General features: G+C 43.2%; 1 protein-coding gene across 5 annotated transcripts in view; it reads left to right on the top strand.

Annotated features, from left to right (window-relative positions):
• The first annotated feature begins 1,176 nt into the window (after positions 1 to 1,176).
• Positions 1,177 to 10,467, top strand: part of LOC147891388 (secondary thiamine-phosphate synthase enzyme) — a 36,263-nt gene continuing 26,972 nt past the window's right edge. For 2 of the 5 annotated variants that reach the window (XR_015542610.1, XM_087389589.1), the window contains exons 1-5: positions 1,177 to 1,403; positions 5,827 to 5,887; positions 6,088 to 6,182; positions 6,269 to 6,302; positions 6,486 to 6,647. Coding sequence is in view for 4 of the 5 variants with exons in the window: in XM_087389589.1 (XP_087245715.1) it covers positions 1,329 to 1,403; positions 5,827 to 5,887; positions 6,088 to 6,182; positions 6,269 to 6,302; positions 6,486 to 6,634 (414 nt within the window). In the remaining variant the exon portion in view is untranslated. The remainder of the gene's footprint in view (positions 1,404 to 5,826; positions 5,888 to 6,087; positions 6,183 to 6,268; positions 6,303 to 6,485; positions 6,648 to 10,467) is intronic. The other 3 variants (XM_087389590.1, XM_087389587.1, XM_087389588.1) reach the window with 2 other exon arrangements.

The following is a 10,467-nucleotide window of genomic DNA, read 5'->3' as shown; positions in this document are numbered from 1 at the left end:
TACTCCTTAGACTATTGTATCAATAAGAAATTAATTCAAATAGAACTCAAAAACTTTAACAATAAACTAATTGAAAAAGAATGCAATACTTCTTTTGGCTAGACATGCCTGAAGATGTGGTGGAATACATTTGCACATGCTTGAAGCCAACATGTCAAGGTGGAATAGATGAAGCACACATGACAATTGTGCCCTGCCCAATGCCCACTCCCTTGATGCTATGGGATGTGATCGATATGGATTTCCTCATGCCTTTGTTAAAATCCCATGGTTTCCTTATTGCCCTTCTCAAAACATGCTCACTTTGTTATAGCTATATATAAAGCTAGTTTCAAGCAAGTGAACGTCTAGCACGTCTTCAAGTACCATGGACTTTCTTTACCCATTAATTTTAAATTGGATAAGAGGTTCATGACCGACACGTGGCAATCAATTTTGAATTAGAGATAGAATTCCAGTTCTTGTCATCCTATTATCATGAGAATTATGGCCAAATGGAATGAGTAAAATAGGTCTTCATAACTATCTTCTAGTTGATAAGAATGATAGGCTCTTCATTTGGATATCGTTAGAGTTTCATTTCAACAACTTGGGCTTTACTCCTTTTGAGCTCACAATATGTAAAGAGGTAATCATCCCAATAAACTTGGTTTTTGGAGTGAAACAAGTTGATGATCCAAATGTGGAAGAATTCATGAACAAGTGGCATGACCAAATGAAGACCGCCAAAGAGAGCCTACTTAAAGTAGAGTCAGAATGGCCAGTATAAAATGTGGGAAGGTTTTCTTCAAAGGAGACTAGGACTTGGAATGTTCACAAAACATAAAGCTCTTGAAGAACATGATGCCAAAGTTCAATGACATTTAATATGGACTATATGAGTAATCTATAACCATCGATGACATGACTTACATGCTTGCCTTACGTCCTGAAGTCATAATGCATAACACTTCCATGTTCATATTCCAAGGCATTTCTTGGCAATAATATGTTTGGTATGAAATGTTCCCTCGTCATTCTCCCTCGTCGTAAGAGTGCTTTATGAGCTGGAGGCAAGCAATTGTGAGCCAACGATGCTATGTTTTAGAGGTAGGCTAATGTTAGATGGCTTTTAGAGGCATTCATAATAGAAATGAGTATGACATCCATTGATGTATTTTCACACTTGAAAGGGAACAAATATTTGACTTTCAAATATTTGACCAGTGTTTCAAGAGAGCACGCACATGTACACACGTGTGCAGGAACGGGGCGGCCTTTACAAATTTGCAGACTTCGAACGACGCACTTTAAAATCGTCAAGCTGAGAAATCAAGTAGCAGGCTCTTATGGCGACCAATTGGGTACAGCGCACTATCGTCTTACCTCCTCACGAGCGAGGGTGCCATCTCGTCACCTCTAAGGTGCGTTCCCGATTGCACTTTGTTGCGTCGATAAAGTTGGAACCTTTTTGTCGTGAAGCACTGTCCATAGACAGTGGGATTAATGTATGTCGATGCTGTATTTGTAGCCCCGTAGGCTTCCTGGAGAAATCTTAGATTCTGTGGAGCTGCATGCCACATCACGTTTTCAAGCTAGTCCTTGATCCAAAGGCCTGCTTGTTTTTGGCTCTGACACCGTGCTGAACGTATTGGCAGATTGCATGGTAGGGTCTTAATCCCAGTGTCGAGCCAACTCCTCAAGTGGACTGATATTAGGATGTACGTTGTCTCATTTCTGACACTGCTGGATTGTCTATCAATCCGCCTTAATGTGCGCTTTGCGCCTCCGTGAAGATGTTTGAAGCATTCTCCTTGGTTGACACAAGACTGATGCCTTTGCTTATGATCGTTTCTCGTTCAAATTGATAGTGAACCTCCATGTGCTTTGTTTGAGCATGAACAATAATTATTCGAGGTTGAAATACCCATGTCATCTAAGCTCCATATGAGCCTTATGAAGTACCCATGTCGTCTAGAATCCATATGAGCCATAATGCTTTGCAATGCAAGAAGCCCCGTACTTGAATTTTTAAAAGTTCTTTTACGTGAGTAAATACTTTATGCTCTTGAAGGCTAGAGTCTACAAAGTTGGCCTGGTGACTATGAGCTCACAATCTCTCTTGGGAGCATTTGAATTGGATTCAGGGTCGTCAACTGACGTACCAGTCTCCTCGAGAGTCCTCATGTGCCATGGGGAAGCCTCTTTTCTTGCTTGAGTGATATGGCTCCTCCCCTACCACGGGCTGGTGGAAGGGATGGGGGGAGTTGAACAGAAAGATTAGAAAGGGAGGCGGACAGCCCAAAAAAACGGGCTGTTCTGGGCAGATGGAGAGGCAAACAAAGAGCTGGGGAGGTGTTGACTGTGAGGAAGGGCAAGCAGCCCAAAAAAAGGGGCTGTTTTCTAGGCCAATGGAGTGACGAGCAGCAAAAGGAGGGGTGATGGCGGTGAGGAGTGCAAACAGCCCAAAAAACCTGCTATTTTCCAGGCGAATGGAGAGGTGAACAGAGAAGGGGGGGTACTGACGGTGAGGGAGTGCAAACAGCCAAAAAATCGGGCTCTTTTCCAGATGGAAGGAGAGGCGAACAGTGGAGGGGAGCAAGCCATAATGGAGAGTCAGGAGGGGAGAGGGTCACAATGGAGGTAGTGGAGCAGGTCGCGATGGAGAGGCAGGGGCAGGTCAGGATGGCGAGGTGTGGAGGAAGCAGAAGGTGGGAAGGGGCAGGTTGCGATGCATGGAGGCAGCAGCAGGCGGGAGGGAGCTGCAGGAGCTTGCGTGGGTGATATATATATATATATATAGATAGAGAGAGAGAGAGAGAGAGAGAGGAGATATGATTTGATTCTATTAAAGTCCGTGTGAGACCCTTCAGGATCTATAGGACTGGCGATCACTATTAACTAATAGTGATCCCTTATATCTAGTGAAAGTAGATTTACAAAGCCTGCTGTGTCGTGAGTACCTGATGAGCTAGCTTGTGCGCTAGCCCTAGTACCTTGTTGTGGTGCTTAACTCCCTAGTTTTTTTGCTAGCTGCTCCAGCAAATTTTTCAAGTTATTTATCCTGTCCCCATAACATTCTCTTATGTGTGTGTAAGCTCTATACGTTAGGAGTATCTTCTCTGGACTTGCCTGGTTGCCCATGACTTTTTTCCGAGATTGGGGACTTATCTTTGTGCCCGTTTTCCTCGTATTGCTTTTAGTACCCCTGACTACATTCAGTTTTTCAGTGGGTGTCGTTATTGGTGGTCCTTATATCATGCTTGTACTTCTCGGATCTCTAGACACTCTGCAATGGATGTTTATCATTTCTTCCGTTTCTCCCTGCTTGGTTCTCTATAGGACGCGCATTGCATGGGAGATCTTTCAGCGGCCAGTGTTTTATGAATGTTTTTAGTTCTTTTGTACGAGCTGATCTTTTCTGGAGCAGGTTTTACTGCTTTTACTTGTATTTTGTTATGAGTAGTAGCTGTCCCACTTTGGGACAGCTATGAATGTAAATGCAAAAAAAAATTTGCCCAAAAAAAAAATTGTGTGTGTAGAGAGAGAGAGAGAGAGAGAGAGAGAGAGAGATTAACTTCCACAGGAGACCTCATGGGTCTATGGGACAAAATGCACACCAAAATCATCAAAATCAGTGAGAAACTGAGAGTCTATGGGGGAGTATAGCAGCTCAGCCCCAAATCATTATAGCAGAACTACATTCAAGTACTATATTAAAGGTGGTATGAATAACATCAAGTAGTCATGCAAGTATCATCTTGTGAAGTTTTGTCCATGTTGCGGCCTGCTGATATTGCGATACATTATTTCTATCTTAAGGTTGCGTTGCCCTATCAGCTAGATTGTCTAAGTATTTGTTTGTTTAGATGCTCATCTTGGAGAGACTAAAATGAAATCGTATAGTCTTCACAAGCAGTTGTAGCTTGAATGAAAAGAATGTGGACTACTTTTTGATTCGCTTTCTTCTTAAGTGATAGCCTTTGTCACGACTGAGTCTACACCCACTATTGGACGCAGATGACGTCAATGGTGCGTTGCCCTATTAGCTAGATTGTCTAAGCATTTTTTTGCTTAGATGCTTGTCTGGGAGAGACTAAAATGAAATCGTATAGTCTTCACAAGCAGTTGTAGCGTGAATGAAGAGAATGTGGACTTACTAGCCTTCTCCTTAAGTGCTAGCCTTTGTCACGGCGACTGAGTTTGCCCTTCACCTCCAGAGTGCCGACAAAAACTCAGTATGAAGACCTTTGTATAAATAGATACTCAATTATGTGTGCGTGTGTGGATTTTTATGTTTGAGAGGATACGATTGTGGCCTACACCCACTGTTGGGTGATGATGCTGTTAGTGGGGATCTCATAGTAGCTAGTCCTTGCTATGCATGATGGAGTTTATTGCTTCAACCTTATGAGTGACTATCACGAGATTAAAGCTGCACTATGTGTTGTGGTTTTAGAGGATGAGATTCGTGGATTCATCTAGATATATAACGTTGAACCGTGTTCCCTTAGTAAACGGACTGTAATTAAGAGCCTAAATTGCTCCGATGATGGTGAAAGGCATCATTATGTTCATTCTATGTCGAAACAAAACCTCACGAGGAAGGTTTGGTAAGTTTGTTGCCTAGAACAGTGTAGAATGGGCCTTAGGAAACGGTGTGACAAGGTTAATTAAGGGTATAACCAGTATGGAAATGATGAACTCTCGTCTAGTATTCTCTACAGAATGAGGCAAGAGATGAGATTTGGATACAGTGGCCAACATCTCTATTTAATCCGCTTGTAGTTAGCCTTCTTGGTTCCTCGTACTCACCTCTACTCTTACCAGCTCAAGTGCACTCCTTTTTCCCCTCCCACATGCTGCCCTGGCTGTCACAAAAACTTCATTGCAGCTCTTCAAGAGGTGACTCTAGCATCCTAGAGCTGCTGCAAACAGGCTTTTCCTGCCCAAAACTACCTTGCCTCTTGGTACCTGCCTGCCACAGCTGTGGGAATAAGAGTAAGGTCTATGCTTTTCTGGACAATCCCCTCTCCTCTGCTGCAATGGGAAATTTTATAATGACTAGGGGTAGGCTGTTACGCCTCTTTACTGTACACAGTGGACAAAAGAAATCATTGTGGTGAATGTAATCAATGATATAGCTACTGGCTTTCCTAATAAACAATATTGTTAATGCTATATCATTAATTACGAAAGCCAGTAAGCAGCAGTGGTTTCACTGCTAAAGAATGGTTAACAGTAGGCTGCTAATCTCATTACTTAGAGAAAATCTGGTGGGTATTTCCAGAACCTTGTACGGAGTGAATAAACTAGAAATGGAAAGGTTCGACCTTTTAGCAGTAAGTAAAAGGCTGTACCAGTTCATCACTGAGGAAACTTTGAGAATAAAGCAAGGAAGTTTCCAGTGTTTGGTTCAAAATTTTTGATTGTCATCATGACTATGAGAGTTGTGTTATATGAGTTGAATGGTGCGTCCCTGAATACTAATTTTTCAATGCTCTAAAGTTCTAGTTGTAATAAGATATTTCTATGAAACTACTTGTGGGAGGTTAATCCCTTATAAGAGACAGGTAATTTGTGTGGAGTATCCCTTCCTTGAGTTATTGAAAGATGTGACAGGTTTGTTCTTAGCATAACTAGTGGTTTTGGCCTAAGATATTGCATCCAGGTATTCTTTGATATATTGCTGTTTGGAATATGATGTGCTTTTCAGTTCCCATCTTAAAATATGGGGTGGTTAATCTGGAATGGAAATTTTAGTTATGTATTCCTGGTGTACATGTAATTTGTTTGCAAACATCTGTGCTGACATGAAACCTCCTTTCTCGGGGGCTTATTGTGCAGATTCTTGAGGGCATTGAAAGTGACATATCATCATTCAAATGTGGCCTGGCCCACTTTTTTTGTGAGGCCCAGACACACTTAGCTTCAAGTCTTCCATTTGGGTTGCTGAAATATTATTGTTGCACATGAAGCTATAATTAAGACCCCCCCCCCAACCAAAACTAACTCTCTCTCTCTCTCTCTCTCTCTCTCTCTCTCTCTCTCTCTCTCCAAATTCCCTGGAATGAGTCAATTTATTGTGTGGTCCTTTGGAATGTCTAGTGCAACATACAAGTGCCTCTTTGACGATCAATGAGAACTATGATGCGGATGTTCTGGCTGATACAGAGACGTTTTTAAAACGAATCGTACCTGAGGTGACTATTCTGGTTCTTCATGTTCATGGCTATGCTATTAATTATCTCAACAGTTGTCTGAGTTTGATTTTTCCTTGCATTTGCAGGGATATTCGGCCCCCTGGAAGCATACCATTGAAGGTACAGCATGCATATCAAGGTTTACAGCAGTTTTACTGCTATAAATGGCTCTCTTGACAGTAACAACATAATCTGAGATTCAGGGCCAGTAATTGGAATTAGAGGGCACAAGATGATGAGCTGAGTTAACTGCATGTTTCACATTTAGTTACGTTTGCATGATGATGCTTCCTATCTTTGCAGGCCCTGATGACATGCCAGCACATATCAAGTCTTCAATGTTTGGATGTTCTCTTACGTATGTGCCTGGTTCCTCTTGCTTCTATGGAGAAACGGCTATTTCTATCTGTCATTTCTGTTTGGTCAAAACCTTCTGTGCGCTTAAGCCTTAAGGTACCTGGCTAGGTATTGGCTCTTGTCTCAATGCAAGAGGAGGAAAGATTAAGGTCAATACTATGCAATTTCTTTTTGTTGCTGACTCATGCAACGTTTATTGAAGATGAGTAAGCTCAAATGGGAATTAGGTTTGTCTTCATTGGCAATATGGGACATGTCTGCACAATGTGTCCTGAAAGGGTTGAAGGTAATATCAATTGATGCTAAGTGGAACTAGGTGCAACAATCTAATTGACTCTCCGAGGAGTTTATAAGACATGAGCATCTATTAGATGCCGTAATAATGCTGCCAGAAACTTTTCAAATGCAGGAGAGATGTGCCCAAGTTATAGGGCTTGATGAGACATTTGCAGCATATGTGCATGCTATGTGCTAAGTCCTATCTGAAAGATTAATTGAGCATGTAAGGTTAGAGTGTGTATGTGTGAGTGTGTATGTGTGATTGTTGCAGCAAGTGTGTTACATAATCAGAATTTTAATTACGTGTTAAAGTACACGTGATATACATGGCATGGGTGCCAAAGCCACCCCTTCAAATCCAATAAAAGCATGGACCAATTGTCAGGCATCATTGGCAATGCCAGTTTTATGTATTTTAGCTAATGCTCCACTTCCCTTTTGTGAATCAAACTTTGTTTTCCATCACGGTATCAAAGCCATCAAACATTGGCCTATGCATGGCTACAGCCCTTGTGCCCCATACCACACGAATCCACCAATCTAGGTGCTAGGATAAGACTTGGCGTAGACTTGTTGTAGGTCTTGGTAGCTCAAAGAGTCCATCTTGAGGGATCCTACAAATGAGCCCATAGCTCATTCATAGATATAGACTCACCTAGGGTGTTCCTAAGGTAAGGTCACCCGTATACTAGGTACTAATTTAAAGTCACGTTGGATCCCTTTTAAATCTCCCCCTACTTGACTATGGTATTCAGTCCTCTAATCTATCAAACAATCAAAGACTCTAAAACTATGTTTGAGTGATCATCAGTACGATATGATATAGGAGAGGACACGTGGCATCTTGGAGGAGAAGAGCCTGCTACGTGTCACAAAGAAGGAGCTTGGAGGCTTAGAGGGGGGAGGTGGAAAGACAAGAGGCAGATTTAGGGGCAAGGAGGAGATAGAAGGTCAATGGAATGGAGGAGACGGAAGGTCACCTTCGGGAGGAAGGAGGAGATGGAAGGTTAATGGAATGAAAGGAGGAGATGGAAGGTCTAAGAGCCATGGGTTAAGACTTAGCCAAAACTTAAGAATCAAACATCCACCTTCAGATGGGGAGTGGTTGAGGATGTTTATGCATCTTTTCCCGTGCAAAGCACGGGTTCAGTACTCATTCTTATGATTGCATGTTTTTAGCCATTCACATCTTAGATTTGGCATGATTGCCAAAATAGATGTACCTATTTTTCTTACTTACAGACAGGGAACTAAGACGCATCTCTACGAGGAAAAACAATCACACCCCACAAGTATAATAACCAAGAAATTGGATGTGACATTTCCTTCAGCTTTGGTGCAGTCAATCTCAACTAAAATAACTCCTTATGTAGGTGTCAAGAATGTCTGGATATTGTTGAAACATTATAGCATTTGTGGACGGAAAACATTTGAACTTCTGTAGATGCTTCCTCGTCTCCTTGGACAAACTAATGGAAGACTTTTTGTTCTAGAACTCAAAAGTATCTCATTGTTCTTGCTATTTGCTAGATCTTCATATATTGGTTCTTGAAGTGCATCCCTTATGAAGGGCTTAAGCAAACCCGTATGGAAGACATCGTATATATTGCAGCGCTCTAAAAGATTGTATTGCACTAAAAGTGGAGCTGTCAATACTTTGAATGGAACTTTAGATAGATCTCTTTTGTCCCTCCTTTTTTTTCAACTTGCGTTTTCAAATTTCAGTAAGACCCATTGGCCTTCTTTGAACTGATAGGCCTTGTCTTTTATTTGCAGCTACCTTCTTCATTTCTCAAGTCTTTTGAATGGCTGTCTGGACTTTTGCATAAGATGAGCCAGAATCCTCGACTGATTGATTAGCAGCAAAAATATTTTCTTGAGTTTGCATTCCAAGAATAGGAAGAGAAGTAAGGGATCGACCATAGATGATCTGAACGGGTATCTTTCTTGTAGATGTGTGCATTGTATTGGTTGAAAGCAAACTTAATTATTTACAGAAAAAGGGATAGAACAGGTTAGGAGAAGGGTATAGATTCATGAGGAGGGCGTGTTGATTACCATGACTGGCGAACCATCTGGCATACCATGCCGTGCTAACCCCTCATATCTGCTAGTCTCTTGGATGACTCTAGTTCCAACCTCAGTAATCTCTAGCTAGGCAAGCCCAAACCCTATGAAGAAATGTCACAGTCCATAAGATAGCATCAATCTGGAGCGGTGTCATGGCGAACTCTGCCTGTACTATTTGATGAGGAATTGGAGGCTTACTTGAAACCATCTGGGATCCGATAATCACCTGTAGTCTCTCAAATCTCCTCTAGTCAGTCACTGAGAGATCACTCCCCTAGAGGAGGGTTGCATACATGGTTGTTGGCCTCAGTATCCCTTTGTCGGGGGGGTCGTAGAAGTGTGCCTAAAAGCATTGTTGCTCTTATCGGTCCAAAACTCCCTGATCTCGTGTAAGCCGTGCCCTGGCTGCTTGAATCATCGTGAAAACCGGTCCTGTGAAGATTGCTCCTAGAAAAGTGTAGGATTGCACGATCTCCCTAGGTAAGTAAAAGATGTGTCAATGAAGTACTATCCGTGAGGTGTTGAAAATCATGACCTTGGTCATGCCAAGGTTGAGTGCCAAGTGCCTCTCCTTGCAAAACACGTCTAAAGCATCTAGGTGTTTCTATGGGCTTGCTGCTGAGGAGGATATGAGGACTATATCGTCTGTGTATAGCAATATCTGTATCATCAAATCAGCTAGCAGTGATTGTTGGAAAGGTCACCTCCCATCTGTAAGCCCCCATATGAGGAGAGCATGGGGGGGGTGGACTTGGGTCCTGAGGGATGGCCACATGGGCAGCAAGATGGCTGCCATGGGGGCAGAGATCAGAGAGAAAAAGGAAGTACCTGGAGGCATCAAAGTGGCTGCAACACATGGCGATACATACATGGCATAGATCTGGCCTGGAAGAGGCAGTCTGGATCAGCACAAGATGGCAGGATATCTCGGGGTACAGGTGCCTACATGGCAAGCTATCTAGTGAGACGTGTGGGTAGGCACATGGCCTGCAACATACCCTAAAGATGGTGCAGGAATTTGGCGGGACAGATCAGCAAACAGGTCGGCCTACAGTAGGGCTGGTTGAGCCAGCCAACCAGGCCTTGGTTAGGCTGGTCAAGAGGGTTGGGTCCCTGCCTGGACCAAAGGCTGTAAAGGGCCTGGTAAAGACCCTTATATAGGGCCCTGGTTGGGCTGGTAGGGGCAGCCAACCAGGTCGGTTTTCAGCCAGACTGAGTCGGCTATTTTGACCTGGCCTTGGGCCTATAAAAGGAGAGGCCCTGGGCCTCATAATTCATCCAACCATTCAGCAAGAGCAGGAGCAGACAGGAGCAGCCAGAAGCCACTCCCTTGGGCCTCACACTGGGGGTGAAGGAGAGTGGAAGGTGTGCTGCAGACTGAGTTCCCTAGAGGCTGGACCTTGGCAGTCTTCTAGGGCAGCGAGGTGTTGTGATCAATATCCTCTGGAGCAGCAAACCTACAGCAGACAGGAGCAGCAGTTAGGGCTTTCTTGGGCCTACTCCCAGGGGGTGAAGGAGACCTACAGAGAGCTGCAGACTGAGCTAGTAAGTGCTGCCTACCTAGGCTGATCTATAGGCA

The sequence above is a fragment of the Dipteris shenzhenensis genome, chromosome 18 (genome assembly GCF_047967505.1).
Source record: "Dipteris shenzhenensis isolate YYH24624 ecotype China chromosome 18, Dip_SZ_1.0, whole genome shotgun sequence".
NCBI lineage: Eukaryota > Viridiplantae > Streptophyta > Polypodiopsida > Gleicheniales > Dipteridaceae > Dipteris > Dipteris shenzhenensis.
The sequence above is the reverse complement of the archived record's forward strand: the minus strand, read 5'-3'. Positions and strand labels throughout refer to the sequence as shown.